Here is a 16,756-nt window from a genome sequence, read left to right as displayed (position 1 = left end):
ATCACTTGAGATGCTTGGAAACATCTGCCTGTCTTCAGCTTACCAACCCTCACCTTTGCCAAGACGTGGGACATCCCCACGTGCCAGAAGGAGCGAGGGCGCTGCTGTAGGTTTTGAAGGCACTTTCCAAGCTGCCCTCATACTGCTGCACGTGGTCCTGCCATTTTATTAAATCCTTCTGAAGTTGCTTCTGACCTAAGCAAAGTACTTTTCTATTGACATCAACTTTTGCCACTTCACTATTCACCCCCAGGTTATTAATAAAGCATTAAACAATATTGGTCTGAGTCCTGCTCTCTAGGGCACCTCATTATTAATCTCTTTCCCTACTAGAATTGGCCATTTATTCCATACCCATTTATAACCAGATTTTAATCCATGACAGGACTTTACTTCTCACTTTGTGGTTACCAAGTTTCCTTAACAGTTTCTTGTGTGGGTGTTTATCAAAAGGCTTTTGAATGTCCAAATAAATTATATCCTCTGGTTGTTCTTTACCCACCATTTTATTAACTCCTAAAAGTGTAAAAGGTCTGACTGGCAAGATTTATTCTTATAGCAGCTATGTTACTTTTTTCCTTTGCTTGAGACTTGATATTTCCCTGCAGATTGTAAAATATTTAGAGCAGTGACCCTCTGAAGATTGTGGCTTGAAGCAGCACCAGCTACGTTGTCAATGTTTAATTAAAAATAAAAGCAAATGTAATATACTGCTGACTTTCTCAGCTACTTCCTTGTAATGAAGTTAAGCTAATATTGTAAAATTTCCATGACCTTGCCTGTCTGTGTAAATATTTACAGGGTCTTTATCACTGCAGTACCAGATTTCCACATGCATTAATGGAGTTATCCTTGTTATACCTCTCTGACACAGAGAAGCTTTAATCCCAGCTGCCTGAAGAATCAGGGCACACTGACATCTGGCACATAAAAACCAAACTGCTGTGCTTTGAGACTACAGGTTAGGAGATAAAACACCTTCTCCCACTTACAGATGCTGTATTCACAAAAAATGCAAGAATCATCACAATTCATAAATGTAATCCAAAAGGCACAGTGCCCCAGCATCTCTTCCCAAGCTCTCTAAACCCCAAAGTTCATTTTTCCCTTCGAAAAAATGCAGAGCACCACAGGTAGAGTCCAAGCTTTTCCTTTTCTGCAGACTGTGCTTGCAGGTTTTTGCTGGCTCTGCTAGTGACCATTTATTTTGGACTCACACCACACATCCAGTGTTTCATTACGCATTTTTGCTCCAGCCAGAACTAATACAATTGGCTGTATCTCAGCTTGCTTCAAATATACAAGGGAGTGGGGTTTCCTGAGAGAAAAGGAAGAAACAACATCAAAAAAAGAGATCTTGTTTAAAGTAAAAAGCCTATTACAAAGATTTTGCCATGTAAGAAAACTTACAAAAGGCTACAAAATCCACACAAGAAAGGGCCCACCGCTGGCCCCACATCCCTGAGGAAAGAGAGGCTTTCCACCCTGCCCTGAAAGCTGACAACACCTTGGCAAAGCAGGGAGAGACGGAGAGGCTGGATACGGAGGAGCCCTCAGCAAAAAGGTATGCAGGACATGGACTTGCATTTTCTGGCCTCACGGCTGAGGCCAGGCTTTCCAAAAACAGCTCTCCTTCCACACGAGCAGCCAGAACAGGTGGCCAGGAATTCAAAATTTTTTTAAAAAATATTAACTCCTAAGTGTCAAAGGGGAGTGATGTGAATGCAGAACATTTCTAGAAGAACAAAATTCCGCAGCAGAAGCTCTGAAGGATTCCAGCGCCCACAAACATGTTTCCAGTTGTGGTTTTTAAGTGACATCTCAAAGCCACCCACGCTTGAAAATGTGGGACTTCCTTTTTGGGACCTGGCATCAAAATCCCTTGAGACTAACAGTAGGACTCGCTTGAAGATGCCTCCTTGTGGGTGTGAAAACAGGGACAGTTGAGCTTAGCTTGGCAAATTTCATTGACTCCATAGGTCAGCAATGCCTATGCAGCTGGGCTGGGAGCACAGAGGGGGACAGGGACACTGGCACTTGATCCTGCTCCTGGCCGGGTTTGGACGCAGACTCCCAAACCTCCCTTTCCCATCACCCACTCCTGAAACATAAGCTTTGCCTGGAGGATGGCCGTGGCTCCTGCAGCAACAAAATGATTTCCCCAAGGAGCAGTCAATATATTGCCACGATCTTAATCTTATTTAGCGTGGTAGCATGGTTTTAATTTTTCCGTGTTTGATCCCTCAGCTTTAGAAATATTGATAGAAATAGGGACTGTGAAGATCAAATAAAGAGCAGCCCGTTGCATATGAAAAAATACCCTTCAGTCCTCACTCTCTCCGCCGTGATTCAGCTTTTCCAACTGCTCTGCCGAGATAAAAGGCTCGCATGTGAGCAGAAGTGTTAGCAAGGTCTGTAATGCTTTCAGCACAGCGTCCTTGCGAAAGAGCCTTGGCTGCGGGAGCAGCTCTCGGCTGCTCCTAAATCTCCTTCAGCGGCGGCGTGGGGGATGCAGAAAAGGCTTTTGCCCCGTTTGCGCGCCGGCACGGGCTCTTCGCCGCAGCTCGCTGTTGGCTTTAGTCGGCAGCTCTGTTTATGCACCCGTGTTGGGCTGCCTGGCAGCGCGGTTTTAGGAGGGTGGCAGCCCCTCCTCGCCCCGGCACCGCCGCCCTAATCAGTGGCAGACCCCGGGCGCGGGGTAATTAGAAACATGGCAGGGGCTTTCTGTCTTTTGAAATCTGTCTCTCGACATCAAAGCGCTCCGCGCAAGTCGTCCTCCAGAGGTCGGCTCCCATATCTAAATGAGCGATGTATTTCATGGTATCTGTCGGGAGGGATATAATGAAGAAAACCGGCTTTGAGATGGGGCGTGATGTGAAAAACAGGTGGCCCACTTTAATGGGTTGCGGGGCATCTGTTTTGCAGGCCGGTTGTGTTCCCGTCAACTGCGCAAACAGGGCGGGCCGGCGATAGGCGCGCAACCTGCGCGGCCGCGCAGCCTGCGCGGCGCCCGGCGCTGCCCGGCCCGAAGCGGCGCGTTTCTGGGGAGAAGCAAAGGGGGAAGCAGAAGGGCCGCTCTCCTTAAATCCCCTCACGGTGACAGCCAAAGCCCGATCCCCCCCATTTCGCTGCAGACACCCTCCTTTCCCGTCCTGCACGAAGAGCGGGCGCTGCCCCCCCGCCCCGGGGAGATGTACAGCCCCCCCAAACACACCCGCCCCCCAAAGCATCCAGAGCTGCAGGTGCCGCGCGAAGGACCCGGCAAAGCTTCCCCCTCTCCCCGTGCCCCTCGGCCGCTCCCCGGAGCTGCCCGCGCCCCCCCGGGGCACCCTCCGCTGGGGCGGCGGGATAGGGCCCCACGGGGGAGCCGGCTCCCCGCTCCGAGAGGTTGCTGGCCTCGGGGCGCCCCCCCTGGTTTGTCCGGTAAGAAACGTTCCGCTGAGATCACCCCGCTCGCTGATCACGCTTCCAGTGCCGCCTCCTTTCCCGGCTTGCACAACCGCTGCGGCTTTACTCTGACCCTGTCTGTGCAGGAACGGAACGCGTTGGCCAGCATCAGCCGAGCCATAAATCCCGCCGAGCGCGCACGCTGCAAGCGCTCACGGGCAAACCGCCGCGATCGCCCCCCCGGACGCGCAGGGCTGCGCGCCTGGTGCGCGCCTGGTGCGCTCGGCTCGAGAAGCGCGCAGCGGAGAACCCTTCCGCGGTGACTTGACCTGGAAGGTGCGATTTAAGACGAGCGGCTGGATAATATTGCGCGGTGTCTCCTCGGGAGCCCCCTGCCCTGCCGGCGGGTGGCGCGGGGGGCGGAGAAAGCGCTCCGCACCGGGAGAGGTCCGGTACATTCAGGTCTCTCAAACCTACCGCGGAAAGGCAACGCGAGCCTCCCGCCGTCTGCGGGGATGGGGGGTTCCCACTCAAATCAGGGAGGGCTGCAGGTGTCTCAACAACTTTGGAAACGGATTATCATATCGTTGTGAACCCGCTTACTTTGCAAAAAAATTATCCCGGCCTACAACCCCTCCTCTCCATCCGTGAAATCTCACTGACCGCAGCAGGAACAGGGGCTGGCTCGGGAAATCTGCCACGAAGCCGCCCTGGCAGGACTGAAGGGTAAAAAACCCGCTGCTCCCGCTGGATAAGAACAGAAACGATTAGGGGAACGCACCACTCCCCCCCCCCCAAAAAAAAAAAAAAAGAAGAAAAACCCCTATGGGGTACAGCAAGCATAAAAGCCCGGCTCTTCAATACCCCCATCGATTCCATCCCCGCCGCCTCCGCGGTCCTCTCCGAGGGCAGGTGGCACCGCCCCGGCGGGCGGAGCGAGGACCGCGGGCCGGTGCGGAACGGCAGCGGAGCAGCGCGCAGCGGGGCTGCGGGCGGGAGGGGGTGTCACACCGCGCCCGGAGCCTGCTGCCTCGCCGGGCACAGACACCACCCCTCCCCCGTGTTATTTTTTATTTTAATTGGTGATTACTCACCCCCCGTTATTTTATGTGGTGGTTAGTGCCGGGCCCCGGGAGCCCCGCGGGGAAGGGGCGCCCGGGCCGGCAGCTGCCCGCCCCTCTGCCCGCCCCGTGTGCGGGGTCGCGGGGGGGGGGGGGGGGGGCCGTGCCAGCGGTGCCTGCGGGGGGCTCCCGGGAGACTGCTGGGAGCGACGGCCGATCTCCCGCAGCCCTCCGGGGGCTGCCTCCTCCCGCCTCCTCCCGGGCTCGCCGGTGCCGCCGGTCCGCGAGCGCTTCCCCGAGCTCCTCGTTCTCTCGGCGCTGGGGGAAACCGCTGGCGATCGCAGCAGGCTGGGAGCCGCCGTCGCCAATTTATTTTTCCTTTTTTTCCTCCCTCTTTTTTTTTTTTTTTTTTTTTTTTGGTATGCCCGATGTGTATTACCTAAATGGCTCGTCCCTTTCCCTTATTGGAAGTGACTTCCCGCTTCCATTGTGGTGAACTTTGCCTCGCCTGGCTCTTTACGGCTTTTCTCTTGTTGATGGGCTTGCTTTTGTGGAAGTTTCGCGGGCTGATTGTGTTTGTTAATTAGTTGCTAACAGCATCGTAATGTGGCCTTGATGGATAACCATGTCATTATCGCTCACCCCTGCAATTCACATTTCCAACAGGGCAGGGGCTACCCCATGCCGGGACCGTGATTTGTGGCTGGAGCCTCGTGTGGGTGACAGGCACCCCGAGCCCCCTCCCCGCTCCCCTGCCCAGCCCTCCTCCGCGCCCGCGCTGGGCCGTCCCTGGGGGGGGGGCGCGATCGAGACCCCGACGATGCCGTTTTTCACCCCGGATCATCAACCCGCAGCTCTTGCCTGCAGCCGCCTCATTTCGCTGTATTTTGGAGACGAGTAAAGAGGTGGGGGAAAAGCACCGGAACCCCCTCCTTTGTGCGGCTCTGGGTACGGGGGTGCTTGTGCCCCTTCCCGCGCCCCCCCCCCCCCCACCCCGGCTGCCGGGGACGGGGACAAGGACATCCCGCACAAACCACGCGTGGGACGGACCGCGGCCGCGCACCTCCCGCCTGGCCCGGCGGTAGCGCCCGGGTCCCGCCCTGCCCGGCAGCCCCGCGGCGCCCGTCGGGGGGTGGGGGGGGTCCACCCGCCCTCTCCGCCCCGCCCCGCCACGCCCCGCGCCTTCCCCGCCGGGGGGCTCGGCCGAGCCTGGGAGATGTAGTCCCGGCTCCCGGGCTCGCCGGCGGCCGGCGGGGCTTCCGCGGGGGACTACGTTTCCCAGGCCCCCCTGCTGCTCGGCCGGGCCGCGGGAAGGGCCGGGCTGTCAATCAGTGCGCGTCGGCGGGGGTAGCGAGCCGGGGATCCCCCCCGCCCCCCCCCCCCCCCTCCTCCGCGTCCCGCTAATAATAAGTGCTTCAGCGGCTTAAAAGCAGGGAGGCAAGTGTCATGCGGGCGTGCCGTGAGGGGCTGAGCTGCGGCTGAGCGCCCGGGTCCGCTCTGCCGCCGGCACTGCCCGGAGGGGGGGAAAAACAAAAAAAACAAACAAACAAAAAAAAAGGTGGGGGGGAACCACAACCCGCCTCGGAGCTGGTTCGCGGGGAAGGGGCGAGAGGAGAGAAGCCCGAAAGGCTGGACAAGCCGGCAGCGAAGTGGCGATGAGGCGCAGGAAGACGGCGGTGGCGGCCGGCTGCTGCCTCGCCTTCCTCCTGGGCACCCTGCTCAACGTCCTCTTCATCCCCGGCTCCGAGCACCCGCCGCCCCGCGACGGGGCACCTCCCTCCCCGCCCGGCGCCCCCCTCGACCCGCCGGAGGAGGAGGGCGGCGGCGGCGGCGGCCGGGCCGCCCTGGAGCGGCAGATCCGTGAGCGCTACGAGGAGGTGCTGCGCTACCGGCAGCACCGGGCGGCGGCGGGGCGGCGGCAGCTGCGGCCGCGGGAGCGGCGCCTGATGGACCTGGAGCCGCCGCGCACCTCGGCGGAGCAGCCGCGGGGCCGAGCGGCGGCGGTAGCGGGGCCGCGGGGCGGCGGCTCGGCCGAGCTCTCTCTGGAGCCGCCGCTGTTGGGCTGCGGCGACATCCGCAATGTCAGCGGGGTGCAGTACTTGGGCTCGGGGTACACCAAGGCGGTCTACAAGGCGGTCCTCAACCGCACGCTGGCCGTGGCGCTGAAGGCGGTGGATTTCGGCGGGCACGACATCGCCCACTGCGTGCGGCAGTTCTCCGCCCTGGGGGACTGCTACCGCCTGGCCGCCTACAAGATCGTCAAGGAGATGATCCTGCTGCAGCGGCTGCGCCACGCCAACGTCCTGCAGGTACGCGGGTCCTGCGCGGGCGGCCGCGGAGCACCGCCGAGGCCGGGTGGGTTGCGCGCTCGTTTTCCGCCGGTTTCTCGGCTCCGCCGCGGGCAACCTGTCGGGAGTCACCCTGTCCCCAGCGGGAGCGGAGAGCGCTCCTGGGCCGTGCCGCGGAGCCCCCGAGAGTTTTACATGCTCCCCCCCCCCGCCGTGGGGAGCCGCAGCCCCGTCGAGAGGCGCGGGGGGGGCGGCGGTGCTGACACGGGGGTCCCTGCGGGCACGGCTGCTCCTCACCTCCCCACCGCGGGGAAGGCAGGGGGCGCGGTGATGGGCGCTTTCCGCCGGCAGCCCCGCACCATCAGGAGTGCTCCCCTACACCCCTCCCGCCGACAAGTGATTCGGGCCGGGCCCGGGGGCCAGGGCCGGAGAGAGGTGCGGGGTGCGGTGCCCGGTGCGGGACTGCCCTCGGCGGCGTCCCCCCGGCCATCCGGCTTGCTGTCTGATCGCTCGTCCTCGTCAGCGGAATTAATACTGAGGTGAGGAAGGGGGCGAGGGAGAGGGCCGAGGAAGGGCTGGGAGAATCCCAAAGCGCTCCCCAAATTCGGGAAATAAAGGCCGTCTTGAATGCCAGCGCCGCTTGCTGCGGGCACCCCTGGGGAGGGGGAGGCGGAGGGGGCACCCGGCAGCGTCCGCGGCGGCTCCGGGCGGGAGCAGCCCCTGGGCCGGGGCCGCGCTGGGTGGGCGCGGAGCCCTGGGGCACGGATGGGCCCACGGAGGGACCCGCTGGGACCGGCCGGGTGCTGGCGGGGTTAGTCAGCGCGCCAGCACCGCGCACTTGCCAGAAGGGCTGCGTGGTAGGACTGTTACACATCAGCATGAATCTCAACGGGTCCATTTGGATGTAAATGCTGGTATGGAAATTCCTATTGCGTTTCGCATAGCGTGAGCGTTGCAGTAGAATAAAAAATGAACGTTAGACCAGACGGTCTCACAGTAGGTGCTTTTTGAACTGAATCGAGTAAAGGAGTTTTGTGTTTCTTCTTCAGCAGCAGGAGAACCAGCTCCCCCACGAGAACTTAAGATCCTAACGATCAAAGCTCTCGAGTTTCATATACTGTTCAAATAAAGGGTAGTCATGATTTATCCACAGCAAGAAAATAGGTATTATCCTTCCTTCCCTCCTTCCTTCCCTCCTTCCTTCCCTCCTTCCTTCCCTCCTTCCTTCCCTCCTTCCTTCCCTCCTTCCTTCCCTCCTTCCTTCCCTCCTTCCTTCCCTCCTTCCTTCCCTCCTTCCTTCCCTCCTTCCTTCCCTCCTTCCTTCCCTCCTTCCTTCCCTCCTTCCTTCCCTCCTTCCTTCCCTCCTTCCTTCCCTCCTTCCTTCCCTCCTTCCTTCCCTCCTTCCTTCCCTCCTTCCTTCCCTCCTTCCTTCCCTCCTTCCTTCCCTCCTTCCTTCCCTCCTTCCTTCCCTCCTTCCTTCCCTCCTTCCTTCCCTCCTTCCTTCCCTCTGTGGTGCCAGGTCTAAATATAATCCATAAGGAGAACAGTATCTAGTCAACTACAGAAAGCTGGGCTCCTAGTAAGGATGTTAGTTGCTCCTCTGTTGCTGCAATGAATTCTTTTTGGATGCATCCATCGTTACTGATGGAGTTGACAGCAGGAAATTCACCCTACAGCTGTAAACGCTGAGGGGATTTCCCCCCCCCCAGATTGTTTTTCTTGCTCGGTGGAAGCGAGTTGGCCAGATTGAGCTTGAAGCGTGTGTTTTTAAACTTGCGGGTCGTTTTGGGAGGCACTTCCCCGTGTTACTCGTGTGTAGTTTTCTGCTCTGGAAAGATGAATTTGCAAATAGCTCGTCCTCCTCGCAAAATGGAAGGGGGCTGTGAAGGGTCCCCAGCAGCCGCCGCGGTGTTTCCGCGGGTGCGGGCAGGGGGGCCGCGGGCCGGCAGCCCCGCTCCCTCGGCAGCGAGGCTCAGGGGAGCCGCAGTCCTTCACCTCTCCGTTCCGTCGGGTCGGGTGGGCTCTGGAGGGGGACGCGAAGGCGAGATGTGGGGGTGTCCCTTGGTGAGGAGAGCCGGGGCTGGAGCAGCTGGGGATGAGCAGGCGCTTCCACAAGCGCCGGGAGGAGAAACACGCCCAGCCGCCGTGCTGGGAAAATGCTCTCATGGGCAAAAATCCCGCGTGTTAATTAGGGCTTCATATTTACATGCCACCCCATTTAAAAATAGTTTACACTTAAATCAGAAACATGTTTTCAGTTTCGTTCTTATTTTGCCATCGTGTTTTCTTTTGTCTGCCCTCCGGCTCCCTCAGCCCCTGGCAGCGCTGCCTGGCTGAGATCAGAAGAGCCCGGAGCCCCCGCACATCACCCACCTTTTATTGTTTCACATATTTCATTCTAGAGGCGCACGGGGCGAGGTCACTGCGGCCTGAGTGAGGGCTAAACGTTTGATAAGACCTTACCTTGAGAGGAGACTATAAAAGTCGACCTGACAGGCTTTATCTAGGCGCAGTCAGGGCAGCCTTGTGGGCCGGGAGTAGGTCTGCAGTGTCACCCTGGAGTCGTAAAATCGGTGCAGAAAATGGGCACCAGCGAGCAACGTGAAAATTAGTAAGTCTCTGTCAAAATCTCAAAGGGAACAGGAACTACCGACCTCAAGACTGACTTTTAGCTTGTTTTCAGCAGAAGCCGGCCCAGAATATAGAAATCACTATCTAGGGTTTGCTGCCGAGGCAGAGGAGATCGGTTCAAAAGCCAACATCTCCTCCCCTCTTCTGGCTTTTGACAGGCGCTTCAGCTCGCCTCGGAGCAGCAGGACCCGTACTGCCTGCAGATGCCAAAGGCGCCACACCACATCTACTGGGCCAGCGAAGGCCGGGACCTTTTTTTCCTCTCCTTACCTCTTTTTTTGCTCCTTCCCGCCCCCCCCCCCCCCCCTCCCCCGGCGGCTCCCGTCATACCCAAATGCGAGCCGGCTGCTATAAATAGCTGGAAGGACATGCCACCCTCCTGCCACCCTGCCGGGCTGAGGGAGGGCAGGCTGGCGGGCAGCCTGCAGCAGCCCCGCCCCCGCTCGGGGCAGGCAAGGGGGAGCCGGGGGGCTTTTGGGCACAGAGGAGGGCCACGCTTGTCCCCTCGGTGCCACCTGCGAGGGCCGCCGGGATCCCCGCAGCCCTCCCCCGCCCGGGGCTGGAGACGAACCGGGGCTGCGTGGGGCAGACGGGAGGTCTTCCTCCGCCTCCCCACGCCGCGGAGGGGAAGCAGCCCTGGCACCCGGGGACCCATCCACACTCCCCGTCGGGCCGTCTTGTCCTCCCTCCTCCCTGTCCGGTCGTTCCGGAGCATCCCCGGCCGCGGTCAGGGGCTATTCGGGGTGAATGCGTTCATGAGTTTCTTATGCTGGAAATAAAGTTTCGTGTGGGTTCAGTCCTAGGAAGGGGTTTTTTCCTGTAAATCTCTGGCAGCTGACAGCCTGAAGTGTAGTTTGTAAGATAACAGGCTTGTTCTTTACTGTCTCAGCAGTTCCCATTCTGGCCTGTCTCATGTCAAAATCAGCTGCTTTTTTTTTTTTTTTTTTTTCCATCCTTTTAAAAGACTTGATTATTGTACAATATATGATAGAGGGGAAAAGAGCTCTTTCCAGAAAGTACCACTGCCTTCAGACAAGATGTTGACATATCCACCATGCCCCTCCGCCTGGGGAAGGAGCCAGATGTGTCAGCTCCGGCAGATGTGGCGAATCAAGTCAATCAAAAAGAAACGAGAAGAACCGGCAAGAGGGAGAGCGGTTTCGCGTCAGCCAGCGCTGAGGCGACGACAACTTGCCTTCCTCGGTTTATTTGCGTGCTCTGCCCGGAACTCGGTGCCCGCCGGAGCGCCCGCTCCGGGCCATCGCCCCCCTCGCCCCCGCGGGCTGGGGCAGCCTCCAGCCCGCTGCAGCTCTCCGGGGCTGCCCGGGGCTGCCTGGCGCGGCAGCCGCTGGGGAGGGCAGGTGCAGGCTGCAGTGGAAATATATTTGCTTTGGCATGGAGAAGAGAGGGGTAGTTCATTAAAGTTGATTTTATAATGAAGGGTACTGGGGAAGAGGGGGAACTGGGTCACTGGTTTATTGTAACAGAGGATTTAGCGGCCCCGCTAATTGCTTTGCAGTCGCTCTGTGTCAAATGCGGTGCCTGATCTCTTCCTTTCCCTCCGTGCTGCGGTTTCTTTTCTTGCAAAGTTCAAATGCTGCTGTCTGAATCCTGGCTTTCCGTGCGTTTTAGTGGAGAAGATGATTTAGTGTGCTTTAATTCCACCCTGCCCGTATTTGAGGAAGAAAACAAAATCAAACCATTTGCAGTTAATTTCAAACAATGAGCGCGATTGTAAAGACACAAAGGCAATGTTTGATTTACTGTAATAAAGTAATTATAGCCCTGGAGTATCAGAATTAAGGGTGTTGCCATTCATGGGCATAAGCCGTTCTTTGGAGGAATTCTTTCTTCCTTTGCATTGCTGAAGCTGAAGAGAAGGGAGGGAAGGTTTGAAGCTGCAGACGTTTGGAAAAGAGCAAGCTTATTTCTGCGACAGCGGTTTATCGGCACTTCTAGTGTGAGTTCACACTGATTCATTTAAGAAGGAGCTACCACTTTCTTAAAAATAAACACAAAAGCTCAAGGAAAAGAATTGACTCTGAAGCCCGTGGAAGACACTAGCTGCTAACAGAACCAGTGGTTCGCTGCCTGCCTGGACAAGGCTGCTTCATTTAGCTTATTTAGCTTTAGTGTAAAGTTAAAAGACACAGGTGAAATACTGAGATGGCCTCAACACTAAAAAAGTCACCATCCAAGTTAGATGTCAAAGCAGTTTCTGTATGAATTGGTTCGGTTAGCTCTGGTGTGTTTGTTACTAATTTGTTTTAAATGGTCGTGATCACAGTGAGAGTACTTATCGCTTGGAAAATTCATCGATTAAAATGGTACTGAAAATAATACGTCACTTGCTGTTGACACATTCAGCAGACTTGAGATGTGATGCTAGCAGATCGTGATATATTTAAATAAGATTTTCTTTTCTTTACACGTGTTAATTAACAGACTTTTTACCCTGATGGTTTCCCTATACATATGCATAGCTAGAGGGATAGGGCAGTTTTACTTTTAATGTGAGAATTAAAATAATAAAGCTTTGTATACAGTTTGCTTATTCTGGGTGGAAGTAGACAGTCTTTCGAAGTCTGAAGAAAGTCAATACACAATTAATTTCCAGCGCAAACACATTTGCATAGGCAGTGTATGGACTCTGGAAGGTCTAGTCCTTCACCATCCTTCTGGCGTAAATCCACTGCTGTTTTCACAGAAAGGAGGGGGGAAGGGGAGATCAAGCCATGGTGGAAACAGCTACTCAGAGACCTCTTCCCTGTTGCCAGCGGGTGGGCATTGAATCCTCTTTGTGGTGACGACGATGCCGGCTTCCCACAAACAAGCCTTGATCTGCAGTTGGCTGGAGTTTGACCATGACAACTTTGTGAAGTGCTGGCCTGAGAAGAGTGCTGCGATTGCTGATTCCAGCTGGTGAGACTGGAGAATTTGTCATTCTGAATTTTGACTGGGGCAACAGAGGTTCACGGTTCTTGGGAGCAAACATTGCAAAACCAAGTGCCTAATGAGAATTGACCTTCCAGGCTGGGGCTGGTGGGGGTCTGACTATGTGCTCCACATGCAGTCATCGGCAGGGGATTGCTGCAAGTGGGGGGGTCCTTTTAGACGGGGAATTTTTTCTAATACTTTTCTAAAGTACTCATTTGACCTGCTGTTGGGACAGGTTGGCTAAAGATGAATGAGGCCACCACACACGGTGAAAGACTCGGCTGACACCATCTGTTTACCTAGTGCTAGGATCAGAGGAACTTCAGGTCCCAGGCAGATGAGCCTGCCAAATCCTGTTGAGGCAGCAGGAGAGGTTTGCGGCGTTTGCTGGCCATCTCCTTCCTCTGGAAAAGCTGCCACCACCGCCGCCCAGCGAGCAGTGATGGAGCTTCTTCCTTGTCCCAGTCATTCCACTGCTTGACATTGCTGTAGGCGCACCTTGCAGGAGGTGAGGCATCCAAGTCACTTGGGCATCCTTCAAAATTGTTAGTGGTGGTCGATATAGGGTGTCGGCACTGGACATTTATGTGGGTGGAGAGAAAAAAGCAGGCAGTGCCACCTACTGATGGCTTGGTGGAGACAGCTTGCTGCTGCTAACAGATGTCCCCACAGCTCCAAGGAGCTCGGGGTGGAGTGGAGAAGGGCAGAGAGAGCAGACAGATGCGGTTTGGCGAGGAAAGAAGAATTACACAAAGTGCTTCTTTATTGCGAGACTGCTTCCCAAAAGGCCCAGATGTTATCCTGCACTTTTAAGAGCGAAGAAAGGATCTGTTAACAAGAACTCCGGAGCTGCTGGAAGCGCAGAGCTGATACAATTGCAAACCAACTCTAACTGTTCGTGTCACTGGAAGGCAAGCTGTACGTCTTGATGCTGAAGTTGCCAAGTAACGTTTTTTCCCATTGAATTGCATGGAATGGCAGAGGGTGTTCAACTTGCAAAGATGTTGGCAGGAGCAGCTTTCCATAAGGCACGTGCCATCACACAAGTTAAAAGGACTACATAGTCCATCCTTTTGAAAGCAGCATTCATAAAACTAATCCCAATCATTTGTTGAATGATTTCTATGATTGCTTCTCAGTTTTATGTGCCATGTAAATCATTCCAGAAGACTCTGGTTTGAATTTCTGCCTACTTTATGGGAGCTGATGGCTTGAAACCTCATCCAGTTTCCTTCAGGGGAGCCCGGCACTGCTCCTTCTGCATCGCGGCTCAGGGAGATCAGTGGTCACCGCGGGATGCTGTGGGTATGATCGAGTTCTGCCTTGCTGCTCGCCTTATTCAGAGAGTGGCAAAGAGTGAACAAGGCCACTCCCCTGTGAATATCCTGTCCTGGAAATGAATTCTGACCAGGGCACAACTGCAAGGGAAAGCATGTGGCATGGTTTAGAGCTTTCCTTTTCACTCCTCAGCCACCCACCTACCACCTCCAAATGTGGGGTAGCTAGGTAAGCCTCTTCTCCCTGGTATGCAGTAGTAGGAATGTGGGAATGGTTCAAAGCTGTGCCAGGGGATGTTCACACTCGACTTTAGGAAGCATTTCTTTACCAAGAGAGTGGTCAAACACTGGAACAGGCTTCTTGGAGAGGTGGTTGATGCCGTTTAAGAGGCATTTGGACAATGCCCTTAATAACATGCTTTAACTTTTGGTCAGCCCTGAATTGATCTGGCAGTTGGACTAGATGATCATTGCAGGTGCCTTCCAACTGAAATATAATGATCTAGCCTAGCCTAGCCTAGCCTTGCAATAATGGATTGTTGTAGCCCTTTTGTACATGCTCTGTCTTCTCATTGCAGCCGTATTTTGGAACGGGCAGGTAGGGCTGTGGTGATCGGCAAGGCAGGCAGGAGATGACCCCTGGAAGGGTATGCCAGGGCTGGCATAGCTCTGCTCCACTGGCCCTCTGCTTGCTGCATGGACACAGAGCGTTGGTGGACTCAGGTGTGAGCTGGGGTCATGATTGGAAGTATGACAGCCCTGGTTTATGAAGTGTCTCTGTCAAATATGCAAGCTGAGTTTTTTAAAGGTCTTTTTCATGGCTTCTTGCCCCAACAGAGTTATCTGTGGTTCAGGTAGATGCCTTGTGGCATCTAACTCCCATTGCAATTTTTTGTTTCTGTCATGGCCATGAAAAACTTGACAAGAACTAGTTCTCACAGGCACTATGCTAATACTGATACTGACTGTAGACTAATTTTAAAGGAGTTGTTATTTTTCGTCACACTTGGCTGAACCCCTCAGTTTAGGTAGTAGACACCAAACATGGGTATTTTGTATTGCTGTAGGCCAAATTTGGAAGAACGAGGTGTGGAAAGAGTTGGTTTTTGCTCAGACTATGTAGCTTCAGATAGATTCCAAGCTCATTTTAAAGCTTGCCATGATAAAGTACAAAGTGGTATAACTCTGATACCCAAAAAAGAAGAATTATACAGACAGGTCTAATGAAGCCAAGTCAAGCTTTTCCAAACATGCAATGCACAGAGGTTATTTGATAGTTTTGTAATGCTAAATCACGTCATAACCAAGGGTTAAACTTGCAGCGCAGTGGAACTGAATGTCGTGGCTGTGGATAGAGGTCAGGGGAGCTTCTAGTCTGGCTGCTTAGGAGATAATGAGCTGCACCTCCAGTGATATCAGCCCATTTCCATTGACATCGTGGTTGTATGAGTGATCTATTTGTCTTCACTGGAAGGCTTTACAAGAGTAGGCTACTTGTGTGACCAAATATTTGCAGGGTTGGGCCTTGAGCTTGTGCAGTGCAATGCAAATTCAAAGTGCTGTAAATGTTTTTAGTAGAAGAATTTTCCACTTCAGACTGTAAGGAAAGCAGGGAGAGTAAACGGGAGATAACATTACTAAATCATAAGTTTATAGCCAACATAATATGTGTCAGAACAGCAGGTATATATGGATATGTATACTCCTATAAAATATATGGAGATAGCTGTGGACCTCTGTGGATATACTGACAGATACGGTTAGATATACATACGTGGATGTTTCTAAGTAATACATTCCAATTTTTCTATTAATGAACTTGCATGTTTAGTAACAGTGCCAGGTATAAGATTCTTGTGCCTTCTAGCTCTTCTGGAGTTTAGTGCTAATCGTAATAATGCATTTAGAAATAAAAGCCTAGGCAGAGCTGTGAATTTAGAGTTTAATATTTGAATTACCCACTGCTTGCTCTTGGATTCCACTATCCAGCAGCAGAGGAAATCCTGCCTCACAGCTGTCAGCATACAGTTTTGGTCCTGCTCTTAAAAGGTTCTGCATGGTGTGGGGGATACCCTGTATGAAAGTCTTTTTCCAGTGAAGCTCAGCGCTTGGCAGGGCTTGGTTGCCAGATTTCAATGAGGAAAATCAATTCACTTCTCATGCACCGTCTCTATATATCCTGTAGCAGGAAAGCTGACGTTGGATCAATCTTTATTAAGTTTAGGCCTTTCAGGGAACTCGTCCTTTTTCCAGGGAGATGCATGTTACAGGTTTGCAGATGCTTTTGGGCTGAGTAGGTGTGGCAATATATGATAATGTTTTAATATATATTTAAAAATATATAAAACATATTAAGATAAAGATGCAAATATCATGTGTATTTATTATATATAGAAAAACACATATAGATATATGCGTCATATATACACAAATATATACATATATATGTATGTACCATCAGCAATGAAGAGAAATATTTAAAACGTGAAGGATGAATAGATCTTAGTGTGACATAAACATCTCAAATCATCTGTTGATGAATCACAGCTCTATCAGGCAGTGCTGGGAGTTCCTGCTCCTGCAGGGACTGTCCCCATGCTCCAGGAATGAAAGGTGAATCCAAGGATTGGTTGTGTAAAAAAAAAACAACCCACTGTGTTCACTTTAGTAGCAATAAAGTAGCAAGAGCTTCTAAAATGTGCTGTTCTTATTTTGACATGGAGCAGCTCAAACAAATGGCTCATCAAATGGCTACCAATGTCAGTGGGAGCTTTTTATTTCCCCAGGGCACCAAGTCATCACAAACTACAATCTCGACAGAACCAGTTTTGATTAGGTAACCTGGTGTCCTTTTGAGAACAAAGGCTGTGGCAAGTGTTGATTACGGTTGCTCTTCATAAAAGTGAGGGGTTTTTTAATTGCACTTTTCTGTTGTGGGCAGCAGTTGGGCCTTACTGTAGTAAGTGTGGGCAAATCCAAATTAAAAGAGAAGAGAATTAGGTTTCTAGAAATTACTTCTGGTCTAATGAAGTTGAGCCTGTCACTTACATTACAGCTGGTAATAGTGTTCTCAAAGTTCTTGTTCCTGCAGTCATGGAAATCTCATGTTCATTAAAGAAAAAGGGGGAATTTCCAGCTTTTGTGATTGTAGAGAAAATCTAAAGATTGTGAACGT

At 53.5% G+C, this 16,756-nt stretch overlaps 1 protein-coding gene across 1 annotated transcript in view; it reads left to right on the top strand.

Moving 5' to 3' along the window:
- Nucleotides 1–6,103: 6,103 nt before the first annotated feature.
- Nucleotides 6,104–16,756, top strand: part of PKDCC (protein kinase domain containing, cytoplasmic) — a 37,263-nt gene continuing 26,610 nt past the window's right edge. The window contains exon 1 of the mRNA XM_086460624.1: nt 6,104–6,757. Within this exon, the coding sequence (XP_086316750.1) occupies nt 6,104–6,757 (654 nt within the window). The remainder of the gene's footprint in view (nt 6,758–16,756) is intronic.

Source organism: Leptosomus discolor, chromosome 2 (genome assembly GCF_034619465.1).
Source record: "Leptosomus discolor isolate bLepDis1 chromosome 2, bLepDis1.hap2, whole genome shotgun sequence".
Lineage (NCBI taxonomy): Eukaryota > Metazoa > Chordata > Aves > Leptosomiformes > Leptosomidae > Leptosomus > Leptosomus discolor.
The sequence above is the reverse complement of the archived record's forward strand: the minus strand, read 5'-3'. Positions and strand labels throughout refer to the sequence as shown.